Below are 23,526 nucleotides of genomic sequence, written 5' to 3'. Positions count from 1 at the left end.
ATGCTCTTTGCGGATGATGTGGTGCTAGTTGACGATAGTCGGACGGGGGTAAATAGGAAGTTAGAGTTATGGAGACAAACCTTGGAATCGAAAGGGTTTAGGCTTAGTAGAACTAAAACCGAGTACATGATGTGCGGTTTCAGTACTACTAGTTGTGAGGAGGAGGAGGTTAGCCTTGATGGCCAGGTGGTACCTCGGAAGGACACCTTTCGGTATTTGGGGTCAATGTTGCAGGAGGATGGGGGTATTGATGAAGATGTGAACCATCGAATCAAAGCCGGATGGATGAAGTGGCGCCAAGCTTCTGGCATTCTCTGTGACAAGAGAGTGCCACAAAAGCTAAAAGGCAAGTTCTACAGGACGGCGGTTCGACCCGCAATGTTGTATGGCGCGGAGTGTTAGCCGACTAAAAGGCGACATGTTCAACAGTTAGGTGTGGCGGAGATGCGTATGTTGAGATGGATGTGTGGCCACACGAGGAAGGATCGAGTCCGGAATGATGATATACGAGATAGAGTTGGGGTAGCACCAATTGAGGAGAAGCTTGTCCAACATCGTTTGAGATGGTTTGGGCATATTCAGCGCCGGCCTCCAGAAGCTCCAGTGCATAGCGGACGGCTAAAGCGTGCGGAGAATGTCAAAAGAGGGCGGGGTCGACCGATTTTGACATGGGAGGAGTCCGTTAAGAGAGACCTGAAGGATTGGAGTATCGACAAAGAGCTAGCTATGGACAGGGGTGCGTGGAAGCTTGCTATCCATGTGCCAGAGCCATGAGTTGGTTGCGAGATCTTATGGGTTTCACCTCTAGCCTACCCCAACTTGTTTGGGACTAAAGGCTTTGTTGTTGTTGTTGTTGTAATATCAACCTGCAGCACTCTCTTTGCTATTTGCATCTCGCTTGTGCCTACAAGTTAAAAACTAAGTATGTGCTGTGGGGCGATGACACTCGTTGCCGGCGTGCTGAAGACACATGTTTGTTCTTTCTTCTGAATTACTTCTCTTGTTGAAGAGAATGTTGCTGGGAAAATGCTTCTGTTTTTTTCCTTTGATTTTGTAATGTTGATTCCTGGCTGGTAATTTTGATGTATGTTTCGAAGAAGGAACAAATTCCGGTATTATACTCACCCTGGCAAAAAGTAAAAATTGCCCAGGGTCCTTGGGTATTCCATTCCATCCTCTTTATTCTTTGAAATGAGTGGGCGCTGCCACTCCTTGCTGGAGTCGGCTAAACCTTTTTTATGCCGTCGTGCATTGCCGGTCAGAATAGACCCTCCATCATAAAAGACGTAGAAGGGCAGACCCTCTACCATAAAAGATGTAGAAGAGCGAAAGTACCTTTCTACACCCAGGAATAGTAAAATAAAAAATAGAAAAAATTCCAAAAAATCTGAATTTTTTGACATACTTTCATAAATGTTTGTTCTGTGTGCAAAATTTCACCCCGAAATCACATTGGAGGAAGTCGTGCCAAAAAAAAAATCCGTGCTTCAAAATGCTTTTGTACATAACATTTTCAGAGTATCGATTTTGTTTTTTTACCACGCCTTCCACAATTGTGATTTCGCGATGAAATTTTGCACGCACAACAAATATTTGTGAAAGTATTCCTAAAAAAATCTGACTTTTTTCCTTTTTTATTTTACTGTTCAAATCATGAGCATTTGCTCGTGGGTGTAGAAGCTCCAAGTCCGTCTCGTCACCTAAATAGCCACCGACTTCCAAATAGATGCCAGAGCAACAAGGCGGGGCGCCATCACCGCCGCTCGAACCAATGCCCTGGCAGAGATTGCACATCCATAAGCCGTCAACTCCAACCAAGAACATTGGGCCAAACCTTCACGCGCCCTCCGTCGTTGCTGAAAGTACCGCCGAAGCAAGGACTAGGCGGGAAGGTCATTATTCCATCTGCACAGCGCCATTCTGAGTGGGAGACAAACCTTATATAAACACAAAACTCTAAACAATAATGGAGTAGGTTCCTTCCCATAGGTGAGGGTCCGAGGTCCACCGTGCCTCCAAAGCCCCAAGGCCACGGAGACGAGGATGCATTGATGAAAGTCAAAGAAATCCTAGCCCACCCCCTCCGGCCCGTACTCATCAACAACTAGATCGGCAACTGGCGCGAGGGTGCCGGTCCAATCGATATGTCCAAACGATGAAAGATCAAACCGCATGATGCATTAAGAAAGGCAAGTTTAGCACATGTAACAGAACAACAACCTGCGGAGGTGCGGCAAAACACATGATGCATTAGTGAGGGGGCTGTCAGTGAGAGACGTGGATAGACAAAATACTGATTGCCTTATGACTGTGCGGTGAACTAATCATGCAAACTGTATTATTGAACGTATCAAACAGTCAATTGACTTTGTGCACGAAACACATATCAAACAATATAAACAATGCAGATATGCTATCACAACAGGCGAACAAACATCTAATATAAGAGAACAACGTAATCGAAGCAGGGCCAAGCAAGACAGAAATTAGTGCATATTTGATAGATCGGGTCATTTATTATTGGGACTGTAGAGTATTTAGATGATTGCTAATAATAGTATGTCGCTGCAGAAGGACATCGGGGTTAATCAGAGTGGCAGGGCCATCAACACCAACAGGCACTGCAGGCCAAGCCAACGTCACAACTAAAAAGCTAAAAGAACTGCAGAGCGAGCAAGCTACCTGTAAATCGACATACACTCATAATTATAGTCCAACATCACAAGCCCATACAAACTCTGTAAAAGCAAATAGCTTGGAAAGCGGCCTTCTCGTAAAGTGAGCAAGAATCTACACCATCTTGAGCCCAAAAAAACCTCCTCATACTCAGTGCTTTCAGGCACATCAATTTCGAGTTCGACTCCTCCGAGCATAGGAACCACAGCAAACACCCTGCCACCCACAAAATATAACCCATAATAAGCCCACTCACTGAACTGAGCAAATGCTTTGAGAGAACGACAACATTGCATGATCTTTTTAACTGAACTAAGCACCGGACAGTTCATCGGGATAAAACTTTAGAATTTGAAAGATGTCGTCATGGCTGCAGATATATAGGATATTTGCAATGTGATTATATTACAGTCAATATTTAATTAGATCGTTTGTCTCTTAACCTATTTCAGTTTACCTTCTTGCAATTAGAAATTGCCATTGCAGCCCCAACTATTGTGGCAGGACAGGGAAGATGAGGAGAAAGAGAAAGAGAGAGGTCAGCAAGGTTGCTCACATATGTTTTGTTTTATGGGCATACTCAGGTACATGTGGTGCATACACAAACAAACAAAGGTAAAACCTTCAGCTAGACACACTTACATATACAAACAAACTACGGAATCCATCAATCTTGTCCCTCTAATTAAAAATCAAAGAAGCAGAAGGCTAATTGGGGGGTACCGACCATGGGGCTCAAAGGGGTTCTCTTCAAGATGCACACAGGAGGTGACGTCGTGGTCCTCGTACAGCTACGTTGCGCGGATACTTCAGAAAGTGCGCGTATCCAGCCGGATACTGCCCCGATACTCGGATACTGCCCCGATACTTCCCGATACGTATCCCGTAAGTATCCCTCGGTATCTTGATATTAAAAAAAGAAAATAATGTTTGATACTTCTAGGATACTTCTGCAATACATTTTGGATACCTGAAACCCCTCGTTCGACGTGAAATCCCCTCAATAATAAAGGCGCACCTTTGAAGATTCCCATGGGCGTGAGTTCATGTGAAAACATGCCTGTCAATGTTTTTTATTCAATTGAAAGGTGAGCAAGAGAGAGTCGATGCATTGATTGGAAGAGCAAACCTGGTCAAATCTTACGGCCAATTAATGAAAGTGGACTAAGTGCAAGAAAAGAAAGGGGTAATCGTATTGAGGCATGCTTTGACCAAGAAGCTCCTTAATTTTTTGTCTTCATATTTGTAATAACCAATATATGTAACATCTATATATAAATGTATCCCCGTATCCATGTTTTTAGAAAATTGACGTATCGGGCGTATCCCCGTATCACGTATCCGATACGTATCCAAGTATCCGTGCAACGTAGTCGTACAGCAGGGGTAGGCGATCTCGGGTCTGGCCGCTTTGGCGCCATCCATGTCCAGCTCCTTCTTCCCCATCCATCCATGTCCAGCTCCTCCTCCTACACCGCAATAAAAGAAAATCTAAAGTAAGAATATAATAAATAATTTCCGGCAGTATGTGGTTTTCTCCATGAAAAAAAGAAATATACAAACCACATCTATACAAATATACTCCACACGAGGAAAATGAAATATACAGAACCACATATATACACATGCTGTCGTACTAATGAACAAACACTTCCATATATACATCAGGGGTTTGCATATGTTACAATCAGCCATCTAAAACAGTCTGAACATGAACCTAACTTCTATTGGATAATTCAATGTTGTGTTGCATATACAATAGCTAGCAGCTACTATACTTCAACTAATAACCAGACCTACAGTTGTCTGCTCTTTGATATCATTTAGGGGAGTATGCATGAATCTTGCTTTGATTAACGTTAGATATATATATATATATATATATAGAGAGAGAGAGAGAGAGAGAGAGAGAGAGAGAGAGAGAGAGAGATTAGTCCCAAAAGGCCTTGCTCAGGCAACCAGCAAGGCATCATTTTGTGTTTCCCCTAGATACCATGAAGCACAAGTAACTAATCGTAGAAGTAGACACAAACTCGGTTCCTAGGCTCGAAATGCAGGGCTAGCAACTGCTCACCTGAGCTCGAAGTATTCTGTCATTGGGTCATGGACGGTAACGCGGTTTGTTGTGAGTCTTCTACTTACCTATGGCTGAAGCAAACTTCAAGATCAAAGTGAATATGTGTGAGAACCCATGTATGATAGGGGTGTGAAAGGAAATATGCGTAAAACATGGCTGAAGCAAAATGCAAGATAAAAGTGAACATGTGTATGACATAATTTCTAGTCCAGAGGTAAGTTGGAAAATATCATATGTCATGATTCTTTTTAACTCAACTGAATCTCCAAGATTATGCCAATGATACAGGAAAGAAGTCATTGGATATATAGTAAAACAGAGAGACTTTGAGCTTAAATTAGTTGAGCAAACACATTTTGCACTAAAGGCTTGTTTCCTATTTCATTTCATACAAACTCTTTTCCTATCCAATATTGATCATCCAATTAACAGTATTAATGTTGCAATTGATAGTTACGAATGTGGCAAGAATATATACACTAAGTAAACTGAAAGGAACTCAAGCTTTATATTTTGACCAACTGGTCTGCACTAATCGTAATCTCTTGTTAATTCATATATCGAAATGGAACCATCTTGAAAGTAAAATCTCAACGACAAACCTACATAATCACTAAATTCATACACATCAGGAAAAAAAATACCACAGATGGTAGAGCATTATTCAAGTTCATAGTTGATTGTCAAATAGCATGGACATTACTTAATATTCTCATGAGTTTATTTTAGTAAGAATATACATAATAATAGAGATTCTACCTCGGCAATTAAACAATAAGTTTCTCAGAAGTAGAGAAGTTTCAACGAATGTGAAGGAAGAAAATAGAGCAAAGCACTCACTACATGAAAAACACATGCAACTTTTTACCTTCAGAAGTTGCCTCGTTGGTTGTATCCTTAAATAAGTGGAAAATAATAAATCATTGGTGCAATCAAATTGCCGCATTGGTTGTATCCTTAAAGCAGTGGAAAATAGTAAATCTTTGGTGCAATCAAATGACCAAATAGAAAAGGCCTACACGAAATAACGTTGTATTAGAAATAAATATGATCCATGTGGTACCAGCAATTTGTAAGCATTAAGAATAAATATCCTATCTTGCCTAAAAATACAATAATTGCAGGTTACCTATTAATACTGCCCTTCAATTATTCACATACATCATTTAAGCCCTTCTTCTCGGAATATGGAACTCTGTATCCAGCCAAAGGAGATACAAATGCATCAATGATTTGATGTTCAACACACAAAGGCCAAGTTGAACAGAGCATCTTCATAGTATGGCTAAGCAAACCCAAAGGGCGAGAATCCGCTAACTTAAGGGACTTTGAAGGACTGACAAGAGAAATGGTTCTGAAAATAGAAGCCAGAGTGAGTGCATCATCAAAGGAGAAGCAACGTGCACATGTACACATAATATACCACATAAAAATCAGGAGCGCAAAAACATGTCCGAGCTCGCTGTGGGGAACATGCACGTACAGAAGATTTATATACATATAATATCACCACAAATGTCACAACAAAAATTAGTTACTTCGCCTTATCGATGTCGGCACAACACAGAGACCAATTACCTAACCAGCAGGCATAGCAAATTCTCAATCAATGGATTCTGCAAACAAAAAATATGAGAACCAGTCTCCATGATCTGCCTGAATCAATGAATTGACCCGAACCAGGATTAAGAAACCATGTACAAAAATTGAGTGCAGTAACAGGTTTCAGGGTTGGGATTTTACACCAGAACTACTGTGCGGACGACAGTTTGCCCGCACGAACTGAGGACGACGGATGATTGACGGTGCATCCAGTTTTTGCTCCGCGTACATACGGTCAGATGTGCTGCATCGTCCAAAGATCGTCCAATATTGTCGTGTGTATAGCAGCGCTGATTTTACACCTTTGATAACAGTGCAGCTTTAGATAATACTACCTCCGTCCGGGTTTTTAGGTCTCCTCGGTGCCGCACGCTCGTACCACATTTACAGGGCCGCTCCCTCGGGCGCCATGCAAAAAGTGAAGGCGCTGCGTCTTCCCAAAGCGCAATCAATTCAAAGCTGCTGGCGTATAGCTTGCATGCAGATGGGCTATTACTAATACTACTCCACCCCGCAATACTAGTACTCCACCCCGCAGAAGCACGAACAGACGCGAGCGCGACCAGCACGCCGCGGCCACCCACGCGACAGCTTGCGAGCATGCCGCCGCGACTGAAGACGGAGAAAACGGGGCTTCGCCGCCGCCGGCGAGAGGATGCGCTGCATCACATCGTCCATACTGCGGCGGAGGTAGGCGTGGACGACGTGGCGCTGGCGCAGCACGCCGTCGAGGTCGATCCTAACGCGGAGACCCAGGCGGGGCGGGGCTTGGATGCGCCGCCGCCCGACCTCGTCGTTGGTGGGCACGCAGAGCTCGGCGTCGACGATGGGGCGCTCGTCGAGCATGGCGTCGAGGTCGATCCTGACGCGGAGACCCAGGCGGAGCTCGGCTTGGAGGTGCCAGCGCACGCAGAGCTCGTCGTTGGTGATGCGACTCGGGGTACTCAGGTAAGTGTTCATGGTTTATTTATGCTTGTCATGTTGATGCATGCTAGCCGGTGCAGTTCGGACGCCCATGGTATTTTTCCCCGGCCAACATGGCGTGATTTGTTCTTACAACATGGCTTCGCGCAGGGCATGGGTCCGGACCTTGGCGCGCTGCTGCACAAGGTGGAGGCTCTCATGAACGACGTTGATGCGCTCGTCGACGCGGTCGCGGCGTTCGTCGACCGGGTCGCGGGTATGAACGGCATGGAGGAGGAGGATGGCTTCGCTGCGTTGCTTGACGCGGTCGTGGAGTTCGTCGGCCGGGTCGCGCGTGTCCGTGCCATGAAGGAGCGCTTCGCTCGGCCAAGATCGACAGGGTCTGTGGGCAATGGCTTTCCTCGGCCAAGATGGATGTTGGCCTTGGATGAAGAAGAAGTGATAATAACACCTGAAATGCTAGGTTCGTGCACGCGCCCTGGTCTTGATGCAATGATGAACTATATGAAGAGGCGGCTGGAAGGATTTTTTGTCCAAAAGGACCCCCTGCCGAACGCTATTGTCAAAAAGGACTATCTGCAGATAAAAACGTCAAAAAGGACCCCCTGACTAGTGGCGGCAGGTGCGGCAGGCGACACGTGGCACCTGCCGCCACTAGGTGAGGCGGCGGGCCCCGCCGCCACCGCAGGAGGCGGCCGCGCGGTGCACAACGGAATCTCCACTCTGCGTCGCGCCGCGACGGAACGGGGCGGGCCAGGTGGGCCCGGCCGCCACCGGGCGAGGCGGCCAGCCCTGGCGCGGTCGCTGCCTGGGCGACAGGCCCTGATGCGAGCGGGCCCCGCCGGTGGGCCTCGCCGCCACTGGCTGAGGCGGCCACCCCTGTCGACAGCAGCTGGTGCGCTCTGACTGTGCACGGAAGGCGAGGTCCTGGCACTGATTCCCACGCGCGAAAACTGGCGGGGCGGGAATCACTCTGGCACTGATTGTTGTTGCTTTTGCTGATTCCCACGCGCGGCAAACGACGAATTTCACGAGTGGCTTGTTGCTTTGCTTTTGCTCCTTGCATGCTGTTGCTGATGATGTTGATTTTCACGCGCGGGAATCCGAGGCTGCCGACACTACAGGGATCCTCTCCCTTTTATATGCCATGCTTCAGCTCCGTGCGCAAGCACTCTGTAACCTCGTTCCTCTCCTTTGCTCTCTAAGTCTCTAAGTACAGAGAGAAAAGAAAGCTCAGTAAGCACTTTCACTCGTGATTTAGGGCGATTTAGAGTTGGATTTTGAGGATGATGAAGTTGAAGAAAAGATAGATTAAGGTAAGATCTATCCATTTTTGTTGGTTTCATTCGCATGCACGATGTTTTTATTCTATTTGATTAGTTCCTAAGTGTGTATTCTATGTTGCTTTAGGCATTATTTCAGCACTTGGAGGAGTCATTTGGAGTTTCTGTAGTAGGAATAGTCGTGCAAAGTGAACTACGACGTTGAAGATCAAGGTATGAGCTTTGCAATACATTTATTTATTTATGCATGCAGGGTGGTAATTAGTTCATCCTTTAGCTCGTTATTAGCTATGTGATGGTAGTGCTTAGAGGTTAGAAATAATTTCAGACGAGAGATGTAGCATTTAAACTATTTTTTTGAAATAGTAGGTTGAAGATGTTGCATCAATGTTAGGTGCGTCCATTAGTATTGACATGCGGGAAATCTTAATACGGTAATTAAGAAAAAAATGTACTGTAATTGTTTATTGCATGCGGTATGTTATTTCATGTGGTATGTTATTTTATGTGGTATGTTTATTAATAAGTCGCAATAATCTAAATTTTATATGTTAAGATTAGGTGCTAATGTATGATGTATGTAATTAGGTAAAATAATTCATCTTAGTATCAAACAAGGAGGAGAAGACGCGATTGAAGAAATTGTGTTTCCATTTTCGCTGTCCCATTTTGAGGTGATGAACACATACATGAAAGTGCTATTTTCATACTTTTGTTAGCAGGAAGAAAAATCCGTGTGTAATATTGTTGTTAATGTGATAATAGGTTGACGAGGTTCATATAGTACCGGCGACAGATATTTATTGGAACTATTTTGACGCTTAATTGCATTCGCAAGCACATCCATATTGCAGCTAAGGTGAAAAATGACACTGTAATTTTGTTAATATTTTTTGTATTGATGTAGTATTGTGAATAATGTGCATGCTGCTGCAAATATTATTATTTGTAGATAAATGATTGTTATCGTATGATGTGAAAAAAATTATATAAAGCCGAAAGAAATTAAATGTTTTACTCATATAATATTAAAATGTTATTATCGTATTATTATGTTTACTGGTTGTTTGGATAGCGAGTAATTACCATGAGTTTTGTCATAACATGGGTATAAAATGACGCCGTAATTTTGTTAATATTTTTTATATTGATGTACTGTCATGCCGCTGCAAATATTATTATTTGTAAATAAATGAATTTTATCGTATGATATGAAAAACATTATATCATGCCGGAAGAAATTAGATATTTTACTCATATGATATTTAAATGTTATTATCGTAATATTATGTTTAGTGGTTGTTTGGCTAGCGAGTACTTACCCTCAGTTTTGTCATAACCTGTTGTAAGGAAATTATGTAGAAAACCACATTTTACTAATAGTCGTTTTTCCAAGCTAAGTTTTTGCATGTTACGAGAACTATTTTAGGATATTTTTGGGGTAGTTAGAGAAAAGCAAACAAAGTTTTAGTTTGTTACACTCGTAGACAAGTTTGAGAAAAATAGATCTTTAAATACCCGTTAACCAAACAACCCCTTAAAGTCTAAGAAAATGATTCTAAAAACAAACCGAATATTTCTAATGAAAATACAATTATTATTTTAGTCGTAAGATATGTAAATGTTGTCATCGTTACTAAATGTTCAGTTATTAATTATTTGAAATGTAAACATGTATGTTGGTTAGGTACTATGGAAAATTTAGTAGTGTACTATGGGAACGTCTTACGCGACGGTCCATGCGGGGTGGATGTGTCCTTCTGCGAGTCGACTACAGTAGTGGTGAGAGACATGGTCAACGTGGGTTACGCAGCTGTTAGAAGGTGCATCCGAGCGGTGTTTGGCCCAGTGATGCAGGAAAAAAAAATGACAATGGAGGCCTTCGTCATTGACGGAGGAAATGATGGGACAGTTGCCCGTTGGGGTTTGCGGCCTGTCACAGGTGATCGGTCGTGGGGGTCGTACATGAGGTTTGCAAGCAATCCCAATAACTCAATGTATGGTCAGCCGATGGTGTATGTGGAGTTCATTTCAGTCACTGATGTTGCCGGATGCAGTAGCAGGGGTGGTGAGGTCGAGTTGGCCATCACATCAGCCCCTAGCATCGGCCCATCGGAACCGACGGGCGGCCAGCCTGTGTATGACACAGGATATTGGTCGGCGGCCGTTGACATGAGCGAACACGTGGAGGGATTGCCGGAGGCGCTAGATGATGATGATCATTCTTATGCGTCTTCGGAGTCAAGCGGAGAAGAAGATGTTCCTCCTCAGAGGGCGGTCGCGGCGGCACTGCAACCTGGGTTTTTACAGGATATGAGCATCACCAACGAATTTCACTCTGCTTCTGGTCTAGGAGCGGGAAGCCTGGAGGTTGGGCAAGTTTTCCCAGATAAGAAGTCTGCTTACCAGGCAATGGGTAGCTATGCAATCGGCATCCACCGCCAGCATAGAGTGAAGCAGTTTGATAAAAAAGAGTTGAAGGTCATATGCATCCACACCGCGAAAGGTTGCCGCGGAAGAGTTCTCGCTAGACTGAAGCCTGGGGTATGTCAGTCATGGCATATCACAAAAATAGTGGAGCATACCTGTGAGCAAACTGGGACTCTTTCAGATCACTGCAATGTGACAGCAAAATTTGTGGCACAGACGATGGAAACAATTGTGCAGGGAAGTCTCAACATTAGTGTTAGGGCTCTGCAAAAAGATGCAGAGGATCTAATTGGATTCCCTGTTAGCTACAGCAAGGCTAGGCATGCGAAGGAAAATATATTTAAGAACTTGTATGGTACCTATGAGGAGGCATATTCTTATGCCCCTAGAATGCTTCATCAAATAGCAAGTGCTAATAGGGGGACTCAAGTTTGGCGGAGAGAACATCCAAACCCAATGAACCCGGGTGAGCTAATCCTGGACCGCTTATTCTGGGCATTCGCCCAGACTATACAAGCCTTCAGGCACTGTCGCCCGGTATTATCTGTTGATGGTACCTTTCTCACTGGAAAGTACAAGGGCACACTATTGGTGGCGATTGCAGCGGATGCAAATAATCAGCTTCTTCCTATTGCATATGCATTGGTCGAGAGCGAGAACAAAGATAGCTGGTTGTGGTTCCTGAGCTGCGTGAAGATGGGTGTCGTGAAAGAGCGTAAAGGTGTTTGCATCATTTCTGATCGCAACACTGGATTATTAAGCGCTCTTGAAATAATTAAGGCGTCGGAAGAAGAGTGGGGCTGGCCCGATCTAGAGGGAAGGTGGTGCATGAGGCATTTGGCAGCAAACTTTTACTCCAAATTCAAAAACAAGGATTGGTTCAAGTTATTCAAGAGGATGTGCATGCAAAAAACTGTAGCCAAAATGAATGCGATATGGGCAGGTATCAATGGTGAGATCGACCGCGCGGCCTTGCCGCAGAGAGAAGACCGGAGGGGTCGTAGGACGGTCATAAATTTGAGCCAGTGGATCACCGAGAATTGCCCTCATTTGGAGAAGTGGGCACAGGCTCACGACACCGGGGCTCGGTATGGAATAATGACCAGCAACATGTTAGAGGTGTACAATGGTGTTCTTAAAGGGGTGCGAGCACTGCCTATCACAACCCTAATTGAAGAAACTTGGAACCGGACCCTGTCATACTTTGCAGACAGGGTCACCGTCGCCAAAGCACAAGTTGAATTGAACAAGCCATGGTCCGAGAAGATGCAAAGACATCTGGACGAGAAAGCAAAGAAGTCCCAAAGTCATGGCTGCAGGAAAGTGGACGCACTTAGGAATAAGTGGGAGGTCAATGTGCGAGCCAAGTACGTTAAGGGTCACCACAGAGGATCAAAAAAGCAAGCTGTCACCCTTGGCTCAACCTCCTGTGAGTGCACTTGTAACAAGCCCAAGCTTGAGGGCTACCCTTGCAGTCATGTGCTCCGGGCGGCTGCTGTTCAAAAAATCAGCGTCGAGCCATACATATCGCCGTACTTTAACATGTACAATCTGTACAACACTTGGAACGGTGAGTTCTGGGCTTGGGGCATTGATATGAACTACAAAATGTTGTGGCCAGATGGGCCGAAATGGGTTCCGAACACCGACTTGATGAGAACCGCAAAGGGACGACGTCAGTCTAGGCGTCATCGCAATGACATGGACCATAGCCAGATGGGAGAACCAAGGCGATGCCGCGTTTGCAGGTGTACTGGACATTCACGCAAAGACTGCCCGTATCGAGCCAACAACAACGCATGATGTTGATATATATGTACTCGCCATGTCTATTTATATTTCTACTCGTTATGTGTACTTATATTGAATTTAAATTCATTCTCTTTGTATTATTGTACTCCTGATGTTAACTTCAGATAATTAATGTAAATCGTATCTCTTTGTATTTTTTAAGTTAATTTAGATTTGCATTTGTATTTCTGTCTTCCTCGTAATTTATATTTGTATGTTTGTGTGCAGGTTATGGGTGAAGTGCCAGTGCTTTTGCAGGGGCCCCATGACGCCGGGCACCGTTGCCACCTATTTTTGAAACCAAATACTAAGCATGATTATCGGCCTTTCAGACTTCGAATCATAAAGAAAACATGGCCAATACACAATCATTTCCTTGCTCACCTTGACGCTTATGGACTACAAGGTTTTGCTAGGCTCACATCATGCGACGACCAAGTACGTTCGGACCCATCCCTTTTGACATCCCTCGTTGACCGGTGGAGACCTGAAACCCACACCTTTCACTTTCGTTTTGGGGAGCTTGCACCTACACTGAAAGATGTTTCTATGATCACTGCTCTACCAATTAGAGGTGAGCCGGTAGTCTCTCCACGAGTGTCTCCATCTTGGGCATTAGATATAGCAGCCCGTCTTGGGATGGAAATGCCAGAATCACAACGTTCTGGTAACCCTCGGGGCATCCCACTCGTCTGGCTTCGTGATAACTTTCTTAATTTATTTAGCTTCGCCAATGAGGAGACGAGAAAAAGATATCTGTTTGCATATTTGTTGTGGCTCCTCGGGAATCTATTTCCAAATTCACATGGGGACGTTGTTGTCCCTGGTCTCATCTACATTGCAGAGAATATGGTAGATGAACCTTTACCCGAGCAGCCAAAATACAGCTTCGGTTCTGCCATGCTATCTCATACATACAGAGGCTTGTGTGATGCCACGCAAAAAACCTCTTTCGCACAAAAAGCTCCATTACTTTGTGTCGCCTATGAGTTTCTACAGTTGTGGTCCTGGGAATACCTCCCTGTAGGACGACCTCGTATAGTACAACCCATATACCCATATGACTTTGGCGAGGGTGCTAGCGCAACTATGGCCACCAGGTGGACAAAGGCACGGAAACGTTGGTCTCCAGATATTGCGAAAAATTGTTACCCTATGTACCACCAGCAGTTTGAGATACTTGATGAGGCAGAAGTCACATGGAACCCGTGGACTCAGGACCAGCTAAAATTGGTCTTTGATGCTCGACACTTCACACCAGGCATGTTGACCGATAGTGCATTCTGGCTGACTCGCTGCAACTTATTGTTCCTGTGGTGTGTTGAACCTTACAACCCAGAGCGTGTAATGAGACAGTTCGGTCTCTATCAAGAAATTCCACCACCTTTTCCCAGACGTATCGATGAGGAAACACATAAGTAAGATGTGACATCCCTAAATAGTTAGTGTCATTTTTAATTTACTAAACTCACACTTTGTTACATATTTGCAGGCTAACCAATATGGGCAGGGGTTGGAGTTTATACGATTGGAGGGAAGAGAACAGTGAATGGGTACACAAGTGGACAAATGAAGCGCTAGCAGATATAGTGCGTGAACTTAGGTATATTTTATGTACATTATTTTTTTACGATGATCATACGATGCGTGAAGATGCTTTGCTTTCATCACAAAGGTTTATGTAATTATTTAATTTTGCAGGCCGTACGATGGAAGTACAGATCAAGCGTACAAGCAGTGGTACTGCATGAACACACGTGCTAGCCTGGCCAGTCAGCCAGCTACTATACCAACACGTCTCACACAAGAGGAGCAGGCGTGGAGACATGTTGAGCTGCATGCAGCTTACTATCGTGACCACCTGATAATCACTTGTAACTTTTTTAGGTCCATCATTTCATAATCATTGGAACTAAATAACATCCAAATATTGTTCAGCTTGAAAATGTCAACGAAGTAGGGCAGATGGCTATGGATAGCATGCCGGCCCAGGGCCCATATCGCAAGACATTCCAGAAACTTTTGCAACAATTCGTGGCAAAGAAGTTCAGATGCGGTAGAGGCGACGACGTTGCCACTGGAGCATACATGCCGGTAGCGAGGTCAGCCAGACCGAGTGCAGCACCGTCGTCCAGACCGAGCGAGGCGCGTACGAGCCATGAGCAATGGGGGGAGGGTCCGAGTACTAGAACGACATTGCCACGACATGACTCATCTCTGCCACTGCATCGCTCTTCTTCGATGCAGCTTCGTCAGGGGCAAACATCTCAGGACCATGGCACGGGCTTGGATTCGATGCCCGAGCAGTTTCTTTCCCCTAACCCATATGCGTACACAGGATATGATGCATACACCCAAGGTGAGGGATCTCAGCCGTTTCTTTCCACGCAAGGGATCCCCATGCCCGAGGAGACTCGTGTACCAGATTTAAACCAGCACCAAGTACAATGGCCAGACAGTATAGGAGAGGGATATGCTCAGGTAGTCATGTTTACATTTCAATGCATTTACAATGATATCATATATTATCCTCTAACAGTTTGTTTAAAATGTTTCTATGTGCAGGACACACCTGATGTTAATTGGGGCGATGAGAACACCCAACGCGGCGTCAACACAGGCCTCCGGGGAGCATCACATGATCATGGCGTCAACACAGGCCTCCGGGGAGCATCACATGATCTTGGCGACACTGTTACATCATTAGTTACAGAGTTCTTCGGAGGGGATGTTATTGGCCCATCTTTTATCCTCCCGGAGTCACAACCATACGCCTACAATTACGCTTCAGGTTCGCAACAAGGATTCGCGACTCCACCACCTACGCAGGACTCGCAGACACATGAAGCCGAAGTGGAGTACGGCCGCGGTCTTCGTGTGACCCGGCCACCTAATCGCTTGTCGCCTTCCGGTCGTAAGGAAAGGCCAGGTGGTCGTCGTTAAGTACGGTGATTCATCTATGCACGTGCGCGACCCATTGTATCTATATATGTGTGTATCAGACTTTTTGATTTGAACATCTATGTTTGCTGAAATAAAAATGCACCAGTCAACGCTTTCCCCTCAATATTTTCAGGCAACGCTTTCCCCTCAATATTTTCCCGCCAACGCTTTCCCTCCATATGTTCCGCCACCCGTTTCCCGCCAACCCCTTCCCGCCATATCTTCCCGCCACTCGTTTCCCGCCATATGTTCCCGCCAACCCTTTCCCGCCATACTGCACTCGTTCTTTCCCGCTATTTTCTCCTCTCTACCTATAAAACCCCCTTCAGACGGAGGTGGATAAGCATTCGAGTGCAGTGTAGTCGAGATGTCCCATTATCCTTTCGATCGTAGTTTTCACCCTGGGATGAGCAGGACTCTTTTGAGGCTAGCTACCGATTTCATGATGGACAATAGGATAGTTCCATGGGACGAACTCACCGGTAGTGACACCATAATGAATGAGTTGGCTCACCAATTACGTAGGTCTGGGTGGCCTAAAAGGACCTATGAGGAGGTACGTAAAGAACTTCTTAGGTTGCATGCAAGGTGGAAGAATGTAGTGGAGCCGAAGAGTGAAACTTTCAGAAGGACTGTAGAAATGCATCCATTTTTATGGACCGAGGAGAGCGAGGATGAAGATGATATCTTCATGCCGCCGCTTTCGGGTGCTGCATCATCACAGGGCAAGAGTTCTGCATCGTCAAAGGGCAAGAGTACTGCATCCTCGAAGAGCAAGAGTTCTGCATCGTCCAAGGGTAAGAGTTCTACATCCTCGAAGGACAAGAGTTCTGCATCGATGGAGGATGACGATGATGTCTTCATGTAGTTTTATTCCAGTTCTACCGTTTAATTCGGATGTACTTGCATTATTAGTTTGTACTCTGTTATTGTAGGGCATTATGTTCTATCTTAAATTTATTTTGTAGTTGTTGCACGATGTTCGATATTAGTGGAGGGAAAGAAAATGCCACTACTTTATTCTTAAACTATATTTTTTTCCATTACGACACGGCACAACTGAAAATAAGATACATTGTAGGAATATACCTACATTTAACTCCTGAAATAAAGCTACATTAAAGTGCAGAAATAAAGATACAAATGATTGCGGAATTTTAAATACTACCACAGGAATCTACTGAGTCCAGCGTGGATATTTTCCTTTTCCATCGCCAGCTTCTTCTGTTGCCTTAGCCTGACGAGCCCTTTCTTTCTTTCTCTGCCTCTCTGCCTCACGAGCCTCCTTTCGCTGTCGTTCCTGCTCCTCCATGCGACGAGCCTCTTCCCTGTTTTTCTTTCCCATTTCCTCAAAAAAACGGTGTTGCTCCGCATAGTATTCTTTTAACTCTCTCTCTTGCTCTGCTTTCTGCTCAGCTTCCGCCTTCTCGCGTCGCTCTTCCGCAAATAAACTATTCCACGCACGGCGACTTCTTTCACGAATCTCAGTCACTGCCCAAGCCGGCTTCTCCGTGTCAATCCAATGATAGTACATGCACAGAGGCGGAGGAGACTACAACAACAAACAAGAATGTTACTAAAGAATCAATGAAAATACCAACAATATCTATTTGTGATGGTTAAAGCATACCGGAGGCTTGTCGTACTCTGAAATAGCTACGGCAGGATCTTCCTCATAATTGGCGCACATGAAAAACTTCATGCCCAACCAATCTGAAAAATCCGTCACCTCCTTCACCTTGCAAAGATCGCCACACCAACATCGCAGGACTGCCACCCCAGGAGGCAAACTTGCGTTCTTCATTTTCCTCGGCCTAATGCTTTGATCCGAGCAAGGCAAACTCATACCGACTGAAAAAAAATGTGTTATACACTTTGCGCAGTGGCGATTTCAAGGATGGCTGGACGAGAGCCTCGGTGTCTCCTTTTATAAGCCCAGACGATAAATAATGGCGAGAAAATTAAGCAGTAAATTTTAGGATCCCTGTAGTGTCGGCACAATAGCTTCCCGCAGTATTAGATTCCCGCAGCGAGTGACTGATGCCGTCGCATCCTCTCAAGCAATAGCCAGACTGATTCTTGGGCGAAAGAAGCATCAGCGTGCATTTTCCCGCTCGTGGGAATCACCGCCGTCAGGTCGCTGTTGCACACGGGAATCAGCGCCATCTGCAATAGGAAAATGTGTCGGGCGTGAAGAAAGATGCCGCCTCCTTCGGTGGCGGCCTGGCCCACGCCTCGGCCCGCGCGCAGCTGAGGCTGTCGGACGGGGAGCGACAGCGGCAGAGCTCGCCGCCTCACCTAGTGGCGGCCGGGCCCGCCTCTCCTGGCCCGTTCCATCACGGCTACTGCACGGTGGGAGAACCCGTTGTGCACCGCGCGGCCGCCTCCTGCGGTGGCGGCGGGGCCTGCCGCCTCACCTAGTGGCGGCAGGTGCCACGTGTCGCCTGCCGCACCTGCCGCCACTAGTCAGGGGGTCCTTTTTGACGTTTTTATCTGCAGATAGTCCTTTTTGACAATAGCGTTCGGCAGGGGGTCCTTTTGGACAAAAAATCGGCTGGAAGCAATTGAAAAGAAAAAACAAAAGGAAGAGATGTGAAACAGGATGGTAGCATGAGAGTTGACCTGTTTTAAGTTTGATGATTTTGCATGTAAGACTCCTCGCCGGCGTCCTGCTAGACCTAGCGGAGGAAGGCCGACGACGCGAGCTCCAACTTGTGGTCCTCCGGCGCCCACTCCGCCGCCGGCAGTCCCATCGTGCCCACGTCCAAACGCCTCCCCTTCGCCGCCGCCGTCCTCTAAGTCTACTGGAGGTAGGTTTAGATCAAAAAACGCCATGGAGTTCTGGAAGAAGGACGAGAACGAATGAGTACGATTAAGCATGCATCATGTGTTGTTCTTATAAGGAGAATTTGAAGCTGTGTCGATGGCCGTGGCGCCATTTTTTCTCTGGCCGAGCTTTGATCGATCCGTGGCATCGTGAATTGACCAATGGATGGTTGATCGATCCGTGGCATGATGAATTGTCCAATGGATGCTAGCGAGGGAGCAAGCTGATTGGGTCACGGCGCCCACGCCGGATCATGCAAGCGAGAGTACTGCATGCACGCGTGCAAGGAAAAAGCGAAGCGTTGCATGCATGCAGTAATAACTGCGCGAAGCTCGTTGGCCGTCGCTCTGCCACAATATCTGCTGCTGCTGCAGCAGATCCTGCCTTGGTCCCTGCGTTCCGGTCGGGGGGACTTAAAAACCCGGACGGAGGTAGTAGTAGCTATTAAGTTATCTGTGTAACTGACTACCAGCAGCCTACATCAAGACAAATCATAATTGGCACACTTAACCCACTGCCCTGAACCGTTTCTAAGGAGCCTGATGTACTCTACTTCCGATCCTGAAGTAAGAAGTCATGACAGATTGGCACTACTATCAGCAACCAATCACACTACTCTCCCCTGGATTAGGAATTTTGAAGGCGAGGAAGGAAGGAGGGAGGATGGGGGGATTAGCTCACGTTGGTATAGAGCGCCACCCCTCCTGCACCAGTGGCCTTCTCCCAGACGACGACGCAGGCGCACCACCCGACGTCCAGCTGCAGCAGGCAGCACAACAGCTCCCTGTTGGGCAGGGTGGCCCAGGACACGACCAGTGCCGCCTCATCGTCGAAGAGGTACCACGTAGAGGTGGCGGCGGCGGCAGCGGCTCCCCCCCCTCGGCACCACGAACACGTGCAGACCCGCCGCCGTCGCGGTCGCCACAACACCCGTAGAGTTGAAAGCAGAGAATCAAACATGTATAATCCACACTAGTAAGCAGTCAGTCGTACAATTCAAAGCAGATTATGAAACACATATAAACAAATCATCCATTTCAAAGGAAATAACACATCATGACTCGTAAAAAGATGAAAAGAGTGTTGGCTGCAGGGCATGCAGTGCATCGAGTAGACGGCGAAGAAGAGCACCTGAGATGGACACCCACGAGGTAGGCCGGCCAATCCGAAGGAACAACAGCCACGCACCCGGCACCACCCTGTGCAATCGAAAATAAATCCATGAAAATATTTATCGACCATTTGTGACTCATCAGTAGTATAGCAGCACGATAACCTTTTACAACATATCTAACTCTAAGCAACCCCAAGTTCTCAGGTTTGAAATAATTTTAGACAAACAACCAACTGATTTCTTTTGAAGTTCAATTAACATCTCGGCAGAGAAGACACTGTTAACGTTTCCATGTCGTGAACCTAACCAGTAACCATTGCAAATTCTCAATCGAAGGATTCCTCGAACATAAATATGAGAACCAGCTAGGGTTCTGAACCAATCGGGCACCCTCCTCACCCATACGTGAATCCCAACCATCCCATATTTAATTTCATATTAATAACTATATGAGTAAGAGCCAAACCCCCCACTGACTTCCATGGCCTACAGGAAAAGCAAATGGAATAGGTCGTATAATCACCTCTGGACCATGCCAAACATATCTGAATAACTTCATATGAATAACTATATGAGTAAGAGCCAAAAAATTGACTGGTTTCAGCCGATGCCTGATTGACCAGCCTTTGTTAGACATAGCAAATCATTGCATTAATTTTGTTAAAAGGAACATGGTGAGCTTGTAAGACAAACTGAATTTAAACTTTAAAGGGCATGAGTATTCAATGAAAACACTATACAATTTTGAAAAGGCAGTGGGTACTCCTTTAAACAAATTAAGATGGATCTGAAAGCACTTCAACAAAGTTATCAGAGTCTCAGTTTTCTTATTTTAGAATGCACTATTCCTTGATGCTGGAAACTAAATAAAGCTAGGCAATAGAAGAGCAAGAGGAGCTTACCAGCAATAGTTCATTCATAAAACTATTCTGATATGACCAAAGTCAAAACTAAATTACTATTGTCAATCGTGTACTATATGCACCACATAGACACCCTGAGGATGTACACACAGGTGCGACAGATTGGTACTATAACAAGGTGAGGAAGAATCATGCTTACCATGTCCACGGCGGCCTGCAGCATAACATGATAACCCCACTCTCCATTCCTAGTTTGTTCAGTAATAAGCATACAAAAGTTAGAAGAGTTCATCCTTCCACTCTAATTAATAAATATTTACTGATAAATAAATAGTAGAAAAGGAGCAGGCACTGACATTGGCATCTTCTTAAGACATTCTCTGTAATCCATAGGGACATATCCAGTATATATCTCATGATGAGCCAATGAGATCCAAGCTGTGAATAAAAATACATTAATGTGAGAACAAAGGATCTGACAAGGTTTCTTTTTCATCTTCTCCAGTAACAACATTAAAAAGAGATAGAACCAGTTCTGTTGATGTATATATCTAGCAATTAAAATCATTTTTATAGTTACTGTAAGAAGGAACCAAATTTGGAAAGAGGTTAGTACTTGCAGAGTAAGTTTTGTACTGGATACCAAACATGCCATTCTCAAAAAGTAAACAGAAAATCGAATCCCATAGGCCTGACAACCGCCATCTCCGTTGAATTTGATCTCAACCAAGCTGTACAACACCAACCTAAGTAAGAGATCATATTAGAATAAAATGGCAAACATTCAGAAAAACCTACCACATAGACAGAAAATTATGTGCAGAATTATGGGACAAATAATACTCACTCAAGCTTAAAACAACTATATATCCACTCACATGATTAGCACTTGAGTATAGTATCATAGAAGTTAATATGATGTTCTGTACAATATCATAAAAAAAGAGACCCACACAACCTTTTGCATGGATGTGCTTACACAAGATAATGTGAAACGAAGGCATGTGAGAAAACCAAAGTCAGGACTCTAGACATGACTGGATCCTGAGCAGCATCAACACACCACATAGCATACATAATCAGTCTATGAATTTCCCATGCACAAAATTGCCCAAGCAGAGCACACAACAGCTATAGGGCATAGACACACAGCAGAGAAACATCAGTATACAACAACATAAAATTGCTCTAAAATTAAACCCCCACTTCCCCTAAACCATAATACAAAATCTTAATGGCTTCAGTGGCCTCCCATACCACTCTGATGAAGCAGGAAACACAACAAGGATGGGAGTAGACAGCGCACCTGAGTGACGTCCACCGCTTCGACATCATCCACGTACTCCTCTAGGATCTGGACGGCGCCGGGTGCCGCGACCTTAGGAGAGGAGGCCGTGGGAAGGGGTCGGCGTACTTGGTCGGCGCATCGAGCAGCTCCAGCACGGCGCCGAGGAGTGGAAAACACCCTTAAATCATAACATGCCTCTTATATCATTTTCGAGATCGATTTCCCCCCTAATATATCTGTGAAAGTGAGCATCATATGCGCAATGAGAAGAGCTGGAGTTGCGATTGTGGAAAATAAAACAATTTTTGTGGCACCACAAAAATGCAGTGATCTGACCTCTCCGACATCGAATGCGGGCGTGCGGCACTCATCAGATGTTTGATTTACTCCCTAACGGCCCCTTGCCTCCTCCACGGTGCTCGGCAGAGCGAGCAAATATGGCACTGCAGATTTTCAAGTTACCATGGCCATGAGAAAGAGGCATACATATGTGGTTGAATAATACAAAATAACAAACAACATTGCCATTGGGACTGAGCCGACGTACTGCTGCTACTCCTCACCATGATACGCACAAGGCAGTCAGCCCTGGCATGCACGCTAATAAAAGGAAAAGAAACAGTAACATCATTGCCCCCCATTTATAAGTTGCTTCCTCTAAATTCCTATATATCAGCTGACAATAACCTGAAAGAATACCAGGCACATGAACCTTACATGTAAGCACAAAACACGAGCATGCAACAATTTTTTAAGATAAAGGGTGAAAACAGATGTGCATCAATTACCAGGTCATTTAAGTTAAAATAACCATTAGCCAAACAATGAAGTTCACTATATGGAAACCATTTAACTTTAGACATTGCTACCTTTCAAATGGAAAATACCACATCTATGAGCATGCAACAATTTTTTAAGATAAAGGGTGAAAACTGATGTGCATCAATTACCAGGTCATTTAAGTTAAAATAACCATTAGCCAAACAATGAAGTTCACTATATGGAAACCATTTAACTTTAGACATTGCTACCTTTCAACTGGAAAATACCACATCTGTGTAAGCAGTTGTATGGCACTAACAAAACTTCCAGTACTATAAGAAAAGATCTGGCTATTTTAATTACCTCCATGGTTATTGAACAAGAGCAAGATTGACTTGATTTGCACACAAGCACTTACAGCTGCGCAGGGGAATGAGAGGAGAGGAGAGGAGGGCACACCTCGGTCAGGTCCTTGTCGGGAGCGGTGGTCGGAGAAGCTGCAGGAGGCCGAGGCACCGGATCGACGACCAACAGTCCGCCGGCCATGACGGTCCTCGTCGGCATCGGCGAGGGAGTAGGGGAGGAGGAGGCCGACCGCCCACGCCGCGTCCCATACGCCACCGCCTTTGCCTCGCCTCGCCATTCCTCCTTCCCTCCCGTGGGATACGGAGCCGGGGCCGGGCGTTAGGGTTTGGGAGGCGCCAGATGAGGGGTGGAAGGAGGACGCCATGAGGGGAGGAAGCCGGGCGGCGGCGGGGCAGGGAGGGGAGAGGAGGCGGCGGCGAGGCGGGAGGAGCAGGGCGCAGGGGAGGAGAGGAGGCGGCGGCGAGGAGGGAGCAGCGGGGCGCGGGGGAGGAGAGAAGGCGGCGGCGAGGCGGGATGAGCGGGCGCGGGGGAGGAGAGGAGGCGGCGACGAGTGCGGGGGAGGAGACGGCTAGGTCACCCA

General features: G+C 45.6%; 2 protein-coding genes and 1 long non-coding RNA gene across 3 annotated transcripts; 2 read left to right on the top strand and 1 right to left on the bottom strand.

Moving 5' to 3' along the window:
- The first annotated feature begins 6,955 nt into the window (after positions 1-6,955).
- On the top strand, positions 6,956-7,888 carry LOC119320657. Its single transcript, XM_037594652.1, has 2 exons — positions 6,956-7,303; positions 7,430-7,888. Exons 1-2 carry the CDS (start codon positions 6,956-6,958, stop codon positions 7,886-7,888), a joined length of 807 nt encoding a protein of 268 aa, XP_037450549.1.
- Positions 7,889-13,422: 5,534 nt separating this feature from the next.
- On the top strand, positions 13,423-14,686 carry LOC119320656 (serine/threonine-protein phosphatase 7 long form homolog). The gene is made up of 3 exons (XM_037594651.1): positions 13,423-14,201; positions 14,276-14,386; positions 14,485-14,686. Exons 1-3 carry the CDS (start codon positions 13,423-13,425, stop codon positions 14,684-14,686), a joined length of 1,092 nt encoding a protein of 363 aa, XP_037450548.1.
- A 2,676-nt stretch (positions 14,687-17,362) lies between these two features.
- Positions 17,363-21,255, bottom strand: LOC119325835. Its single transcript, XR_005157713.1, has 5 exons — positions 21,147-21,255; positions 20,887-20,968; positions 20,730-20,778; positions 19,235-19,752; positions 17,363-17,577 (listed from the first exon to the last, which is right to left on the bottom strand). It is a non-coding gene; the product is annotated as an uncharacterized LOC119325835 (long non-coding RNA).
- Positions 21,256-23,526: the final 2,271 nt, after the last annotated feature.

Source organism: Triticum dicoccoides, chromosome 6B, assembly GCF_002162155.2.
Source record: "Triticum dicoccoides isolate Atlit2015 ecotype Zavitan chromosome 6B, WEW_v2.0, whole genome shotgun sequence".
NCBI lineage: Eukaryota > Viridiplantae > Streptophyta > Magnoliopsida > Poales > Poaceae > Triticum > Triticum dicoccoides.
The sequence above is the reverse complement of the archived record's forward strand: the minus strand, read 5'-3'. Positions and strand labels throughout refer to the sequence as shown.